Source organism: Saccopteryx bilineata, chromosome 8 (genome assembly GCF_036850765.1).
Source record: "Saccopteryx bilineata isolate mSacBil1 chromosome 8, mSacBil1_pri_phased_curated, whole genome shotgun sequence".
NCBI classification, from domain to species: domain Eukaryota; kingdom Metazoa; phylum Chordata; class Mammalia; order Chiroptera; family Emballonuridae; genus Saccopteryx; species Saccopteryx bilineata.
Genome location: NC_089497.1, coordinates 59,204,545 through 59,221,540, shown reverse-complemented (window position 1 = coordinate 59,221,540; position 16,996 = coordinate 59,204,545). Strand labels below are relative to the sequence as shown.

The window sequence follows — 16,996 nt, the reverse complement described above, 5'->3', positions numbered from 1 at the left end:
GTGCCATCAGGCTGGAAGGCCACGATGGCATTCTGAATATCAGCGGTGGCCCAGGTGTCCCACGATGGCATTCTGAATATCAGCGGTGGCCCAGGTGTCCCACGATGGCATTCTGAATATCAGCGGTGGCCCAGGTGTCCCACGATGGCATTCTGAATATCAGCGGTGGCCCAGGTGTCCCACGATGGCATTCTGAATATCAGAGGTGGCCCAGATGTCCAGCTGCTGCCAGAAGTCTGAGTGAGAGTCTAGACTCCGCTGGGCCCTCGCCCAGGCCTCACCACTCCCCAGGCCTGTGAGCATACCTAAGAGGGTATGTCTATGAGGATTTTTCCTGAAAAGAACAGTATTTGAATCCATAGACTGAGCAAAGAAGACCGTTCTCACCAGAGTGGGCCGGCATCCTCCACTCCCCTGAGGTCTCAAATAGAACAAAACGGTGCAGAGGACGGGTGAGTCTGATATCCCCGGCTGCTCTGAGTCACCCCGCATCTCCTGCCTTCCGGAGCTCCTGGTTCTCAGACCTTCGGGCTCCGACTGATCCATTAGCCAATTCCTATAACAAATCTCTCCAGTTCATCTCTCTCTGTAAATCCTTTGGGTTCTATTTCTCTGGAGACTCCGACATCTAGCTTTTGCTCCTTCTGTTATTCCGGGACAGTGGACCTCCTTGCTGACGGAGCCAACACCTTTTTTTTTTTTTTACAGCTAAAAATCCTTATCACCCCCTTCAGTCTCCTAAAATAAGTTTCACGGATAATATAATCACATCCCACAGAGAACCTTAAAACTAAATGTTCTAACTGTAATAACTTAGAAATAAAAGGGATTTTATAATTAAAAAAATAACAATACCATTTCGACTTGTCAGTTCTTCGCCAAGACCTCACCTGAGACCTGGTGAGGAGGTGGCGGGCTCTCACCTGCTTACAGTGGGTGAAGGATGACTTTAAGAATAAAGGATGAATTGAGGTTGTTTTTCCTTTGTCTTTGGCTTCTTAAAATAAGAAACATTTCCAAAGGGGGAATTTTTTTTTTCCAAAATGCTGGACAACTCTTGATAAAATTCAAAAAAAAACCCAAAGCATAATCTTCCAAAAATGTCTATGATACCGTGCGGTCCTAGAATACCGAGACAACTTTGGTTTGTACCTGAATTGTCGCTGCTAGGTGGAGATGCCCACAGGCCAGGATCTCACCAGCGCGGCCTGCAGGGCTGTGCCACCACGCAGGTCATGCGGCATCTCTAGGACACACTGGAACGCCCCAGCGCAGCCCAACGCGCCGCCAGGTGGGGACCTCAGCTCCGCGCTGGTGCTCCTTGGTCGCGCGCACCCAGAGGGCTGCGCACGTCTCCAGAGTTGCAGGGAACCGCTTGGGCAGCTCCGCCCGCCGAGAAGTGGCAGTGCGCTCCGAGGTCCCGTCTAGGGGATCCGGTTGTAACTTCCTGGGAGTCAAGTGCCGCATCTTTTTGTTAAGCAGTATTACGCCCGATGAGAACTGTTGTTCCAGTACGCCACAAGGGGGCGCCTGAGACCCAGAATCGGAACGTGGGCCAGTTTGGGAAAGGTTAAAAAAAAAAGCGTGAGAAATAATTCAATATTGGATTTGCGTAGCGTTGTGTGAAACGGTCTAATCTTTGGCAGAGCCGTCCAGTTTTCCAATATCCTTTATATCACTGAAAATTTCTATAAATGGCATTTTCAATCTTCCCACATAAATACAATTTTGATATTATAACAGCAACTTTAACGTCCTGCCAGAAACACTGATGGGAACAGGCAAAAAAAAAAAAAAAAAAAAGCGCTGGCCAAGCAACTGGCCAGTTCCTGCCTCCCCCAACACCCACCACACTTCTCTAGAAATAATAAACAGTGACAGATACCATTCTTTTGGGCATGTATCACGTGGCACACATTGTTTTGGGTTCTTTCCGGGAGTGCGCAGTAACACTACAAGATGGCTACTTTTATGTTCGTGATAAACAGGATGAATGAGGCAAGTGCAGCACAAAGAATCTGATCTGAGTGAGCCAAGGTTGCGTTGCTGGCAATGGCAGAAAACCACTGAAGAACATGGAAGATCAGGGCGATGGGCAAGGAGTCCCACTGTGGAAGGAGGTGCCCGGGAACACGCAGCTGTCCTCCCGCGGTATGTACGCAGTTTGTTTCTTCAACATCTACTGAGAACACAGGATGGTAGAATAAAAAGTGCCAAAAAGAAAAAGTCCTATGAAATATTTTTGTTCGCAGTGTTGTGGCTTGTTCATGAATTCCCCCAGAGCATTATACCAGGGGGGTCTGACGAGGCTAGCACTGTCTCCACTGCCCTGGGTTTAGTTGCAAGTAGGGGTGGGGCCTGGAACTGGAGAAGATCCAGCCCCGAGACCCTGGCTGAGCATTAGAATCCCTGGGGGAGAAAGAAAACCCTGATGTCTGGGTCTCCCCCAAGTCAATTAGATCAGACTCTGCAAGTGGGGCGCAGGCATCTGTTATTGATGTTTTTTAACCTCCCCAGGTGATCTAGGGTTCAATCAGCAGTGACAAACAAACTTTTTAATATAGAAGAGAAAATCGAGGCCCAGGGTAGCCATGATTTGCCAAAGACTGACTGTTAAGGGAGGAGACAGGCATCCTGGTTTCAGTCCAGAGCTCGTCCAAAGCTCTCCAGCTGCACCAGACTGGGGTCACCACAAGGAGCGGGACAGCAGGACATGAGGACCCTGGGGTGCAGGGCCCAGTCAGAGCTGATTCCAGCTGCTTACCTCCATCTTGGCTGGGGCATGCTCAGCGCCTCCGGCTCCCTGTCAGCTCCAACTCAGGATCCCGGTGGTGGCCCGGAGTGGTCAGGACTTCCATCACTGCAAACTCGGCCCTGCCCACCGCCCCTGCCCGGCAAGGAGAGCCATCCACCCCCCCCACCTCCATCCCGCTGTTTCCCACCCCCACCACCCCACCTCCATCCCACTATTTCCCACCTCCACCCCCCACCTCCATCCCACTGTTTCCCACCTCCACCCCCACCTCCATCCCACTGTTTCCCACCTCCACCCCCCACCTCCATCCCACTGTTTCCCACCTCCACCCCCACCTCCATCCCACTGTTTCCCACCTCCACCCCCACCTCCATCCCACTGTTTCCCACCTCCACCCCCACCTCCATCCCACTGTTTCCCACCTCCACCCCCACCTCCATCCCACTGTTTCCCACCTCCACCCCCCCCCACCTCCATCCCACGGTTTCCCACCTCCACCCCCACCTCCATCCCACTGTTTCCCACCTCCACCCCCCACCTCCATCCCACTGTTTCCCACCTCCACCTGGAGGTTGAGTCACCAGATATAAGACCTGCCACACAGTTAAATTTGGATGTCAGATAAACTATGGGTAGTTTTTAGTATAAGTATGCCCCATGCACATATGTATGTTTCTTTGCTGAAACTGGCACTCCTATCCAAAAGAGCGCAGTGGCCCTGGCCTGGCACAGCCCACTTGAAAGGGAGAACAAACCCGCCCAGAGACACAAGCAGTGGCTCTAAGCTGGGGATCTTCACCCGACATCCTTCGGCACAGAGAGAAATCATTATATTTTCACTTCATAAAGAGTTATATTTGGCCGGGGGGGGGGGTATAATGAAAAGAAATGGCTCAGTTACCTTATTTATCCCAGGCAGTAGACACATAACTATTTGGACCATGCGCTGTGACTCAGACAACCGGTTGTTCGCTGGATGTTTGTGAAGCGCCCCTGTGTGCCAGGTGTGGGGACCCTTTCCGCAGATCCTGGCCTCACACCTGGAAGGAGGGCGGCAGCCTGATGCCTATGCTATGTCTGGAGCTGGAGCCCTGCTCCCTCCTTCCCTCAAACCCCCTCCTGTCTTTGGTTAATGGCTTCCCTGTCCTCCCCGTCACCCAGGTGAGAAACCTGGGACTCACAAGGGCTTCTACTCATCCCCCCTCTTCCAAACCCACCCACCGACCGCTGACCCCCTCAGCAACTCTTTCTTTGACTCAGACTTGCTAGCCTGTCCTCGAAAAACTGCCCACTCGCAGTGCCCACATGGGGCCCACACTGGACGTGATCCAGTTTTCCAAGTTCTGTAGAAGGTACAGGTGCAGAGTGATCACTATTTAGTTTGAATTCTTGTCTCAGTAATTCATATCTAGATCTTTTCATCCATCCATGCATGTGCTGTTCTTAACCGGAAACCTTTCATCCTGTTTCCTTAACCTCCCTGGCCCTGTGGCTCTGACGTCAAGTCAGGCGAGAGTCCCCACTGGTCTCCCTGCCCCTCGCTCTCCTCCGACTGCACTCAGCCAGCTGTCTGCAGCTCAGGCAGCAGCATGGGCCTGCCCGGCATAAAGTCCTTCAATACCTACCAGGCACCCTTACTATATGCATACTTCCCACTCAGACCTGCAAGGCCTTACAGAATCTGACTGTGGCTGGCTTCCAGCCTTACCTCCTTCTCTCCTCCCCCATCAGCAGCCTGCTCCAGGCGCCCACATTCCTGACTTCAGACTTGCCTGTCTCCATCCCCTGGCTCACGCCCTTCTGGCACACATCTCTAGTGAGTCCTTGGGCTGCCAGTGGCCCCTCTGGGCCTGGGATCCGATGCAGCCCTCCCTGAGCTCTGGGCTCGCCCAGGCCTCCACCTCTCCTGAACTCCCCGGGCTTGCCCAGCCCCCAACACTTCGCGCTTGCGTTTTGTCCCACGCGCAAGACGCTCCTGGAGGGCCACCACACATGGGACTCATTTCTCCCTCCGCCCCCGCGGCGTCTCACCCAGGCCCGGCAGCACTGCAGACAGGAAGGCCAGGTAGGAGGCAGTGCAGGGAGACAGAGTGCCTCCCCGGGCTGGGCGTGGGAAAGGAGAAACGGAGACACAGACACTCAGAAGCACTTTCTGATTAGTTGGCCCTGAGGGCTAAGGGAAGCGGAGATTGGAGAACCCTCCCAGTTCTTGGGCTCGGCAATTTGCTGGATGGGCCTCCAAGGAATTGAGGACGGGTTTGGTTTAGACGTGCTTATGACCAGGACGACACAGCCCAGGGCTGCGGAGCAGGCAGATATCTCGGCAGGGAGCCCAGAAGCCCTGAGCCTGAGATCGAGGTTCGGGGTCGTCAGAGGAGAGCTGGCATCCTGCGCCAGGGGCACGCAGCAGAGTGCACAGTAAGGCCAGTGACAGTGAACCCTGAGAAGACACCCCTGGGAGAGGAGGCTGGGCAGATGGAAAGCGTGGCCGAGGCTGAGCGCGAGGTGGTGCCCTGACAGCCGAGGGAGAACCGCAGTGCGTGACTGCGCGGAGGCAGACGCAGTGCGTGACTGCGCGGAGGCAGACGCAGTGCGTGACTGCGCGGAGGCAGACGCAGTGCGTGACTGCGCGGAGGCAGACGCAGTGCGTGACTGCGCGGAGGCAGACGCAGTGCGTGACTGCGCGGAGGCAGACGCAGTGCGTGACTGCGCGGAGGCAGACGCAGTGCGTGACTGCGCGGAGGCACACGCAGTGCGTGACTGCGCGGAGGCACACGCAGTGCGTGACTGCGCGGAGGCACACGCAGTGCGTGACTGCGCGGAGGCACACGCAGTGCGTGACTGCGCGGAGGCACACGCAGTGCGTGACTGCGCGGAGGCACACGCAGTGCGTGACTGCGCGGAGGCAGACGGTGAGGAGGCCCTCGGAAGTATGTCCACCCCCCTCCCCCGCCCCAGCCCAGGTCCTCCCCTCCTCTCTGCTCAGTGTTTTTCATTTTTTACTTTTTTATTGAATATATTGGGGTCACACTGGTTAACAGAATTATATAAGTTTCAGATGTACCATTCTACAATACGTCATCTGTATATTAATTATACTGGGCTGGCTCACCACCCAAGTCGTCTCCTTCCGTCCCCGTTTAGCCCCTCCCCCTTCCCCTCCTGCAATCTCCACACTGCTGTCTGCATCTGTGAGTTTGTCTTTGTTGGCTTTTCTTCTTAATCAGGGGACAGCCCTCTGATTTGCTGAGCAGGCACAGCCCCAGCTCCCCCTCTGGGGGTTTTGGGGACTAAAAGCCAAACAACTGGTGTTCACCTCCCCAAGGCGCATCTTCCACCTTGAGTTCCGGAGGGAGCCCCAGAGGCGGAAACTCCCACGTGAGTTCCCGACACACCCAAGTCAAACCCCTTGCCCCTGATCTTTCTGGTCTCCTCTGCTTCTATCACCTCCTATGTCAAATAAAAACTGATTTCCAGGGAGAGACATAGAAACAGACATTTGGCCCTGGCCGGTTGGCTCAGCGGTAGAGCGTCGGCCTGGCGTGCGGGGGTCCCGGGTTCGATTCCCGGCCAGGGCACATAGGAGAAGCACCCATTTGCTTCTCCACCCCTCCTCCTTCCTCTCTGTCTCTCTCTTCCCCTCCCGCAGCCAAGGCTCCATTGGAGCAAAGATGGCCTGGGCGCTGGGGATGGCTCCTTGGCCTCTGCCCCAGGCGCTAGAGTGGCTCTGGTCGTGGCAGAGCGACGCCCCGGAGGGGCAGAGCATCGCCCCCTGGTGGGAAGAGCGTCGCCCCTGGTGGGCGTGCCGGGTGGATCCCGGTCGGGCGCATGCGGGAGTCTGTCTGACTGTCTCTCCCCGTTTCCAGCTTCAAGAAAGATTTAAAAAAAAGAAAAAGAAAAAAATAAAAATAAAAAAAGAAAAGAAACAGACATTTGGCTTTTGAATTGGATGTCAAAGAAGGCAGTTCCCATTTTGTAAAACGTCACCAAAGCGTTGGACTTCAGGGTGGAGATGAGGCACGGGTGGATATCAAACAGAAAAACGCCAGGGGGTGGCCCTATTTTATTCTCCAGGCCGTGATGCAGCTTTAACGGGTGCTGTGCAAAACCTGCGGAAGGCCTTGTAGGGCTCAGACCCCCAGGGGGTGATGGAGTATGAGGAGGCGGGGACAGGGCCGCGGACTGCCGCCTCCCCTCCCCCACTCGGACGTGCTCCTCCACCCTCTCCATCTGGGAGGTCCGCTTCAGTTGCCCCTCCGCCCCCGCGTCTTGCTTGGTCAGGACCCCGAGGCCATCTGCGCAGGCTCCAGGCTCTGTGTACCCTGCACCTAGGGCGCCCGTGCCTGAGCCTCAATAGACACGGTGACCCTCGCAACGCCACAGCTGGACTTCAGTTCCCACTCCTGGGTGGCGTTGTGTGTCATTCCCGGGGAGCCTGAGCCCCCCCTGGGAGACAGCTGCACGTTCAGCCAGCGACACTGGGCCTCGTCGCACGCAAGCACCACGGTGCCCTCGGGGTTGCTGTACGTGCACCGGGTCCGAGCTGCCCTTTCCTTCGCAGCCAGATCCCAGCTGTCCCCGGGCTCCCTGTCCTCCAGCCCCGGGGCCTGGAAGCCCAAGCGGTCCCTGGTGACCGGGCACACCAGCTGCTCCTCCTTCAGGGTGGGCACCACCTGGCCCTTCAGGTAGGCGGGGCCCGCGCAGTAGGTCTGGATGTTGAAGAGCCTGTCGCTGTACTGCTGCAGCCAGCCGGAGAGGTAGGCCAGGCGGCAGTCGCACTGCCAGGGGTTGCCGTGCAGGCCCAGGTTGAACAGGTTGTAGTTGGTGTCAAAGACGCCGTCCGGGAGCGTGGTCAGCTGGTTCCGGGAGAGGCTGAGCAGCTCCAGTTTGGACAGGTTCAGGAAGAGGTCTGCGTGCAGCGCCGTCAGGTTGTTGCTGCCCAGGTAGAGCTTGATCAGCTCCCCCAGGTGCCGGAAGACCCCGGCCGGCAGGTGGGTGATGGCGTTGTGCGAGAGCGTGAGGGAACTGAGGTTGGACAGGTTGGCAAAAGCTCCCTCGGGGACGGTCTCCAGCTGGTTGTGGGACAGGGACAGGCCGACCAGGCGCGGGGTGTGGGCAAAGAGGCCGGCGGGCAGCACCCGCAGAGCGTTCCCCTGCAGGTTCAGGAAGGTCAGGCTGTGCAGGGAGGAGAAGGCGGAGGGAGGCAGGTGTCCGATGGCGTTGCGCTGCAGCCAGAGCTTCTCCAGGCAGACGAGCTGCGAGAACACTCCCGGCGGCAGCTCGGAGATGGAGTTGCCGTCCAGGAACAGCTCCTGCAGGCTGTGCAGGCCGGCGAACAGGTGCTGGGGCAGCCTGGAGAGCGCGTTGCTGCTCAGCCTCAGGGTCCGCAGGCTGCCCAGGGGCTCAAACAGCTCCTCGGGCAGCTGGGCCAGGAGGTTCTGAGCCAGGTTGAGGGCCTTCAGGCGTCTCAGAGGCCGGAAGAGCCCGCCAGGCAGGGTCTGGAGCCGGTTGCCCTGCAGCTGGAGGGACTCCAGGGCGTCCATGTGGTGGAAGAGCTGCTCAGGCAGAGCCTCCAGCCTGTTGAAGTTGAGGGTGAACTTGCCCAGGGAGGTCAGGTTGGAGAAGATGTCGGAGCTGAGGTTGGAGAAGGGGCTACCGGTGACCTCCAGGTCGCGCAGCCTGGGCAGCCCCCCGAAGGCATCGGGCTCAAAGCAGCAGAGCTGGGTGTTGAGGAAGACGACTTTGGTCAGGTTGGGGCTGCCGCCAAAGGCCCTGGGTCCGAGCGTGGTGAACGAGGTCTCTACAAAGACGACGTTGGTGGCGTGGGGGGGAATGTCTAGGGGGACGGCGGCCAGCGCCTCGTCGGAGCAGAACACGTCCTGGATGAAGCAGTCACAGCCCACGGGGCAGGGCCGGGCAGGCCGGGCCAGGAGCAGGAGGCAGGCCCAGTGCAGCCGGGCTCCGGGAAGCATCGCCTAGAGCCGAGTGGGAAGAGAAAAGGGAAGTGGCACCTTTAACGAGGGCAGTGTGGCTCCGTGAGCAGGGCACGGCACAGGGAGCCAGAAGACGGGAATTAGCTGTCAGGGAGGCCAGCAATTTGTGTTTTTAATGGTTTTCATACTACCTCACAGAAGCCTTGCAAGGCCAGTGGGACCAACGTTCTAACCTCCTGACAGCAAGAAAGTCACATGGCCTGTCTACAGCCACCTTGCAGGTTGGTGGCAGGACTGAGACCCAGGTCGCCTGGACTTCCTGTGTTCTCTCCAGATCGGAGAAAAAGGAGAGAAGAGGCAGAAAGGCAGGGAAGAGTAATAAAAAAGACTACAGGTATTGTGCATTTTTAAACTAATATGTAAAATATGAGCAGATTATTCCTGAGTTAAAAATTTTGAAACCATAGTCTTCCTGAGTTTCCAAATCTCAGCACATTCTGGAGCCTAATCATGAAGAGATCTTACCCTCTGCTCGTTGCACATCCGCTCCTGAGGGCAAAAGCAGCTCAGCTCTGACATTGGAACAAGTCCACGGGTCCCTTGGGACACTCTCCTCCTGCCCACGGCAGCCCAGCCCTCTCCAGCAAGGAGGCCACGGAACCTCCAACACTGTGTGCACAGGGGTCACCGAGGCAGGGATTCGACAGACCAGTAGGTTTTTGTTGTTTAGCTTTTGTTTCAAACAGGGTAGGGGACCAGGTCTTTAGTTTACTAAATATTAATTTTCTTTCTTTTTTTGACAGAGACAGAGAGAGAGTCAGAGGGACAGACAGACAGGATGGGAGAGAGATGAGGAAGGGATCGCTTCTTTGTTGAGGCACTTTAGTTGTTCATTGATTGCTTTTCATATGTGCCTTGACTTGGGGGCTACTGACCCCTTGCTCTAGCCAGTGACCTTGGCAGCTCAAGCCAGCAACTTTTGGGCTCAAGCCAGTGACCAGGGGGTCATGTCTATGATCCCACGCTCAAGCCGGATGAACCCGCGCTCAATCCAGCAACCTCAAGGTTTCAAACCTGGGTCCTCTGCATCCCAGTCCGACACTCTTTCCACTGTGCCGCTGCCTGGTGAGGCAATATTAATTCTTTTAAAGAAAAAAAAATGCTAGCATCTACCCACAGGTCACAAGTTGGTGATTCAGGTTACACTGTTTTGTTTAAGTCTCAGTCCTTTTTGTGCACAAACCGTTAGCCAACATGTAAAAATTAAGAAATATTGCATTAAAAGTCAGGATGGTTTGGGGGCAATGTTGCTACATGACAAGACCATCTGGGGATTAGTTGCCCCATCAGGGGGTGTACACCGCCCAGGTTACTACTGCTCCCACCCACATCATTATTTACATGGCTTGTAGTGGTTCAGATTCCATTCATAAGAATTCCGGCTCCATCCTGTCCCAGCTGTGTGACCTGGGGCTTGCTACTTAATCTGTCTGTGCTACAGGTTTTTATCTGTAAAAGGGAGAGAATAGTAGTGCTTACTGTGTTAGAGTAATGGAGGGTTAAATGAGTAAATATAGGTAAAGGTTTTTGATCAGTGTCTGAGGTAGAGTAAGCAATTAATAAACTGTTAATTATTTTTAAGGCCACCATCATGACAGAAAAAATTATTTGAAAAACAAAATGTCCTTTAGATAGAACACATTTGGAAGGGAGGGAAGAAGGAAGGGAAGAAGGGAGAGAGGGAGGGAGGGAAGAGGGAAGGAAGGGAAGGAGGAAGGGAGGAAGGGAGGGAGGAAGGGTGGGAGGGAGGGAGGACCCTCACACAACATAATCCTGATGCTCCTCAATTTACCTGTCTTCAGTAAGAACTCACAATTGGCTCCTAGCTGCCTCTCTGCTGCCCCCTTCTGGTTGTGTCCTCCATGGCAAAATTCAACTTGGGGTAAAAGGGCTTCCTGTGTGAAAGCCCCCAGCAGACATGGTGATTACAAAAACCTCCCGCAGCCCCTCTCATTCAGACACTCAATAACTCTGAGTTTTTCTAGAGATTTTCAGCCTAATTAATAGGGAAGGGACAATGTCTCCCTGAGAAAGTGCATACCTCCGTTGAAGCCCCTCTGATGCACACAGATGCTAAGTAAGCCGCAGGAGGGGTTTCACACTGTGGTGTGGTGTGTGAGCGTCCCCGTGCCTGCCTGCTCCTCAGGACAAAAGAGGGAAAGGAACAGGCCTCAGGCGTGCGTGTGTCTTCTGGTCCTAGAGCCTCAGTGACAGAGTTCAGGTTCGGCCTGAGACTTTATTCTCTTGCAATTGTGTGCACAGAATACAAGTATGAAGCAGAGGGCTCTGGCTGAAGAAGGGTGAGGTAACCATTGTCGCCCCATGCCTGCCACCTGCACTGCCCCTGGGCATCCTACACAAAGCCCCTAGATGCCCCGCTGGCCCCAGAATGAGGGCCTGGCGGTGTCCATAGCACCTGGCACAGTCCCTTCTCCATGCTCAGCACTCCGCACAGCACTGACTTCCGATGGGCTCACTCGGGGTTTGTGAACTGAACCCTCCACAGCTGGGTGGGCAGCCTGGGAGGCAGAGCTGCCTATGTCCCTAGAACAGTCTGATCCCGGAGGGAGTGACAACCCCCGAGCTGCCTATGTCCCTAGAACAGTCTGATCCCGGAGGGAGTGACAACCCCCGCCAAGCCACACTGGGAGAACGGCCTCGAGTCCCCTCCCTCCAATAAGAGGGAAGCAGTTCCTGTCTTTAACATGTCATGTTATCATGTGTCTGAGTCCTTTCTTGCTAACCGCTTTGGTCCCTGTTCTCACAGACAGTTTCCAGAGAGAAGTCCACTCGAGTGGACGTGAGGCTCCGAGGACCCTCTGGCCAGCTTCCTCACAGAGGTGCCCACCGTGGGGCTCGGGGTGAAGCCCGATCTCTGCTTTTCCTGATGTCTCTCTCCCGCCAGGGACGCTGGAACAGAGTGGGAGGCTCGGGTACAAGGAGAGGATACCATGTCCCACCTACTGAGCCAGACTGAGGAGGCACCCCCTCTGCCCCGGCTGTGCCTCCAACTTCTAATCCACTGTCATTTGGAAATACATGCTTTAGGATTTTTCAACCAAGGCAGTAACTTGAGATTCAGGACATGAATCAAACTGTAGCGTCAGTCACATAGAAAATCAAGTGTAGACACACTAACTTTGGCTCAAGTAACAGTGGGTGACGGAAAGTGAGGGGGACCTCTCTGATGTGGGGGCAGAGCTGAGGGGCTGCTCCTACCCAAAGTTCCTGCACATCTCGGTACCCACAACACACCTAGAAGGACCTGAAACAGAAAGTGGGGGTCCCAGGGCCACAGAGACAGGTCCAAGGGCACACAGCTAAGAAGTAAGGGGCCAGGACCTGTCCTGGTGGCCTGAGTTCGAAGCAAGGGTGCTTGGTTCATACCAAGGCAGTGGGGGGGGGGGCAGGGGATTAGGCAGGCCCATTCCTCACATTTGCAGGACCTATAGTGAACACACACAGGGACCTTGCCTACGGTCAGTCCCCTTCTCCCCCCCTCCCCCACTCTCTCTAGTACTATGAGTACTTCCATGAAATGGTTCATACCAAGGCAGTGGGGGAGGGGGGCAGGGGGTTAGGCAGGCCCATTCCTCACATTTGCAGAACCTATAGTGAACACACACAGGGACCTTGCCTACGGTCTGTCCCCTTCTCCCCCTCCCCCTCACTCTCTCTAGTACTATGAGTACTTCCATGAAATGGTTCATACCAAGGCGGCAGGGGGCAGAGGGTTAGGCAGGCCCATTCCTCACATTTGCAGGACCTATAGTGAACACACACAGGGACCTTGCCTACGGTCAGTCCCCTTCTCCCCCCCCCCCCCACTCTCTCTAGTACTATGAGTACTTCCATGAAATGGTTCGCTTAAGGGAGAGAGACCCGGGGAGCCAATCCACACAAGCCCCAGGTCCTGGGTACGGGAAGCACGTTTTAAAATGGGGCACAGGCCCTGGCTAGGTAGCAGTTGGTTGGAACAGTGTCCTAATGTGTCAAAATTGTGGGTTCAAACTCCAGTCAGGGCCACAGGAGTCAAACAATGAATACGGAAATGGGTAGAACAACAGGTCAATGTTTCTTTCCCTCTCACCCTTCTGCTGTCTCTAAAATCAATGAATTCATCAATCACTTTTTTAAAATAATAAAATGGGGCATAGCTTCTGATAGTTGTGTCCCTTTGGTCTTGCAAACTTTTCACCCCTCAGGGTGTCATGGTGGGAGGAGGGCCAGAACAGGGCCTCTGAAGTTTAAGGCAAGACTCCTTTTGCCCCTGTTGTGGTGGGAGGAAGCAGGGGATGGTATACTCACAGTGAGGCTGCAGAACACAGTTTCCAAATGACCCACTCCCAGTCATTCTCACATCACTCTAGAGACGGCTAAGAGTTTGTGCTTTAGAGTCAGACAGTTTGGATTCAAGTCTTATCTTCATCCCTTACTAGCTGTGTGGCCTTGACTGAATTACCTAACCTCTCTGTGCTTTAATTTTCTCATCTTTAAAACAATGAACTTCAAAACTACCTTCCTCGTGGGATTGTTCTGAGGACTGAATGAGAAAATCTCCCACCCCAGAGCCTGGTGCGGTGTATACTCACAGCATGGTTGACCCTGAGGACACTGAGTTCAGGCCAGCCCCAGCTTTGTTCTGAAGTGGCCACAGAGCTTGGCTGTGGAGTATCTGATGAGATCACTCAGCCACCCCATTTACGGACCAGCAGCGTTTATGACTGTCTAAGGCACTTTTTCTGGCTCTTTTCTCCCAGCCAAGGGCAGCGTGTAATTGCTTTGTCCTTGGTCTGGTCTTGGTTGAGCACAGATGTTAGTGGCTCTGACCAGGGTGCTCTGGACGTGGGCCCCTTCCTCAGTCCACTCTCAAGAACAGGTCACTGGGGGTTCTAGTGACAGAAAGTGCCCCTGCCTAGGCACTGTGGCAGCTGGCACCAGAGGGGACACCAGGGCAACCAGAAGAGTCTTACTTCCTGTCTGAAAAACCACCTCTGCATTTATGTAGAGACCAGAAATGCCCACAGAAATGTTCTGTGCTCTCAGCAAGCTGGGGTGGGTTTCTGTTTTTGGCAGGAGTGGGGGCGGGTTACTGGTTGCAACTGAACTCCTTCTCAAATTGCTTTTGGGTTGGTACATTTCTGTGTGTGCCACAAGCCAGTCTGTCATTTACCACGGAGCTAATGCTCTCTCCTTCCCGACGGTAATGGGAGCCCAGACCCCTGACCGCCTCACCCAGGCCCCTGGGGAAGACCCGCTGCTCCCTGGACCTCAGTCTCCTTCCGTCCCCACCCAGGAAAACCAGCCAGGTGACTGGCCTGGAACGGCTCCTGCCTCTGTCCCCCCCTGCCAGCAGCCTCCCAACTGCTGCCCAGCGTGTCTGGGCCGGGAAGTAACCCCTCAGAGCCCCTGCTTCTGCATTTGTAAGTTGAAAACAATCATGATAACAATAATAATAATATTTAAATTATAGCACTGTTAGGGTTATTGTGACAATTAAATGAGAGAACTAGCAAATTTCTCACTCCTTGGGGTATCATAGCATTGGATATGTGATGTTGTGATATAATCAGGAATATATATGTGATCTTCATCTTGGTTCCTGGCACTGAGCTCCAAAAACCCTTGGGATTTCCTGAGTGATGAGAGGAGCATCTTTTGTTATCCATAATAAGCCTCTTTCAGCCCACACCCAAGTTTATGTAAATGAAGTGACTCTTGACGGACCCCTCCAAAGCGTAGCTTCAGATTATACACAAAATATTTGCTGTGGTTACCTCTGAACAATAGAATTGTGGGTGATTTAATTTTTTCTTGTTGTTTAATCATATACTTTATACATTTTTAAAATAATGAAAGCACATCGCTTTTATAATAAGTTTGCAAGTTACTATAAAAATTGAGATAATTGTGTAAAACACACAGCACAGTTCCAGGCATATAGTAAGGGTTTCTTTGACATTTTCCTTCCTCAAAGTTACAATGCCACGGCTCAAGGGAGTTTGTCTTTCAACTGTCAGAACACTCGTGCAGGGAAGACAGCTAACCTTCTGACACAAAAAGAGGCTGAGAACTGGGCACTGTCCTTTCCCCCAGTGCTGCCCATGGGCCCCGCTCTGGCCCTCCCCCACACAACCCCTCCCACTTTAGAATGCCCGGGCCTCCCTCTCTCTGTTGCTGCCTGTCCCCATTGTACCTGTCTCCCAGGCCAGTGCAAGTCACGCTTGTCCTGGGAAGCCTTCTATGGATCCCTCAAGTCACGCCTGCCCTCACTGACCCCCCGGGTCCTTCTGTGCTCATCGCCGTCGGTGGCACCACCTGCCGGGGAGCCCTGCAGCATCCTCTGCCTGGCTGAGCACCCCAGCATCTGGCTGGGGGCTGAGCGCCGAGAAGCTGCCCAGGCCTTGGGCACTGAGTGGAACAGAATGTATTCGTGGCTGTTAGGAGCCTGTGTCTCAGGTCTGACTCTTCCTCCTGTTAGTGGAGTTCAGATTCTGATGTGGTGACCTACTCGCTGCATGGGCCTGAGCAGGTCACACTCTACCTTCTTAAGCCTCGATTTCCCCACCCTAATTATAAGCCATTCTCTTAGGGTTAAAATTCATCCTCAATTCCATGATAAATGTGCTAAATTAGACAGTAAATAGAAAGTCCTTTACACAGGCCTGGCAAACAGGAAATGTTTAATAAAAGCCAGCCACATACACATTTTATTTCTGGAGGGACTACAGACTGTGTCACCTAAACCAGGACACTTCTGGAAATAGTAGGGGAGCTAGGATGCAGGCACACACGAGGCCGGAACCCGGCAAACGTAGAGGTGGCTGCCCTGCTCATCCCCACCGTTCACAAGGAGCTCCCTGAGTGCGGGGACCAGGCCCTTTCGTCCCAGAACCCTCCCGCCACGACCTGCCCCCTTCTGCACTCAGCTCAGCACCACCCCGGGAGAATGCCTCGGGGGCTTCCCTCCCAGGGCAGGGGGACAGGAATACTTCAGCCCGCTTGGACTCAGGGACATGCTCCGAAGCCTAGAGGAGTGGCCAGCTGCCCTCCCGCCCCCACCCCAGGCAGGACTCCAGATTCCTCCCAGTCCCTACAGACCCAGGAGTCCTGCCGTGGTGACGAGGGGACCTACCGTGAGGGGCTGGCAGGCAAGAACCTGCTGCCCTGGCTCTTCCTCGGGAGCAGAGGGCGTCTGGTGTGGGCTGTGGTCAGCCTGGGCCCAGCAGGCCAGAGCCGATCAAAGTTCCAGGAAGTGGTTCCTCCCCTCACGTGGCCTGAGTATTCCCGGAATGTCACCTGGGTCACAGGAGAGCAGAGAATCTGGGGCAAGGCCTCTGGATATTACAAAATGATCCTGAACTGCCCCCACAGACAGATCCCCAGGGGGGCCAAAATCATTCTAAGGTCACAGGCTTGGTACTTTTATGACCTCCAAGATACCCACCAGGCCATAGAAAGCCCCTGTAGGCCACTCTAGGAGTGAGAACTGGGACAGGTGCAGTGGTTAGGGAAGGACTGGGCCCTGCCCCCAATCATCAAAAGGGCTCAGCCTCGCCTGACCAGGCGGTGGCGCAGCAAATAGAGCATTGGACTGGGATGCGGAAGACCCAGGTTCGAGACCCTGAGGTCGCCAGCTTGAGCACGGGCTCATCTGGCTTAAGCAAAAAGCTCACTAGCTTGGACCCAAGGTCGTTGGCTCGAGCAAGGGGTTACTCGGTCTGCTGTAGCCCCCCCCTCAGTCAAGGCACACATGAGAAAGCAATCAATGAATAACTAAGGTGTTGCAACGAAAAACTGATGATTGATGCTTCTCATCTCTCCCTGTTCCTGTCTGTCTGTCCCTGTCTATCCCTCTCTCTGACTCTCTGTCTCTGTAAAAAAAAAAAAGGGGGGGGCTCAGCCTCTTGGTATAGTGAACACGCTACTGACCCTGTCTAGGTCCAGCCTCCTGGGACAGGCTTACAGCTAGCAGCAGGATTTAAGAACTAAGAGATCCTGAAGAAATATGGTTTGAAATATGGCCTGAAACCCTTTTCCTAGACGTGGCAATGGGATATAGGAACAGCAGGGAGGATCAGCCCTGTCTGAAGAATGGGACCAATGCCACAGGTGACACCTCCCCTGGCAAACTGGAAGAGTCTTGTGGTCACCTAGACACTCGGAGGGAACCACCGTCACTCAGATGGTGTCTTCTGAGAGCCTGTGACTCGCTGAGCCTGGCGCTAAGCACTGCTAGGAGTCCCGA

General features: G+C 54.5%; 1 protein-coding gene across 1 annotated transcript; it reads right to left on the bottom strand.

Annotated features, from left to right (window-relative positions):
- Positions 1-5,743: 5,743 nt before the first annotated feature.
- CPN2 (carboxypeptidase N subunit 2) lies at positions 5,744-16,007 on the bottom strand. The gene is made up of 2 exons (XM_066241512.1): positions 15,884-16,007; positions 5,744-8,730 (listed from the first exon to the last, which is right to left on the bottom strand). The coding sequence occupies exon 2, from the start codon at positions 8,725-8,727 to the stop codon at positions 7,084-7,086; it is 1,644 nt and encodes a 547-aa protein (XP_066097609.1). The 5' UTR covers positions 8,728-8,730; positions 15,884-16,007; the 3' UTR covers positions 5,744-7,083.
- Between the last annotated feature and the right edge of the window lie 989 nt (positions 16,008-16,996).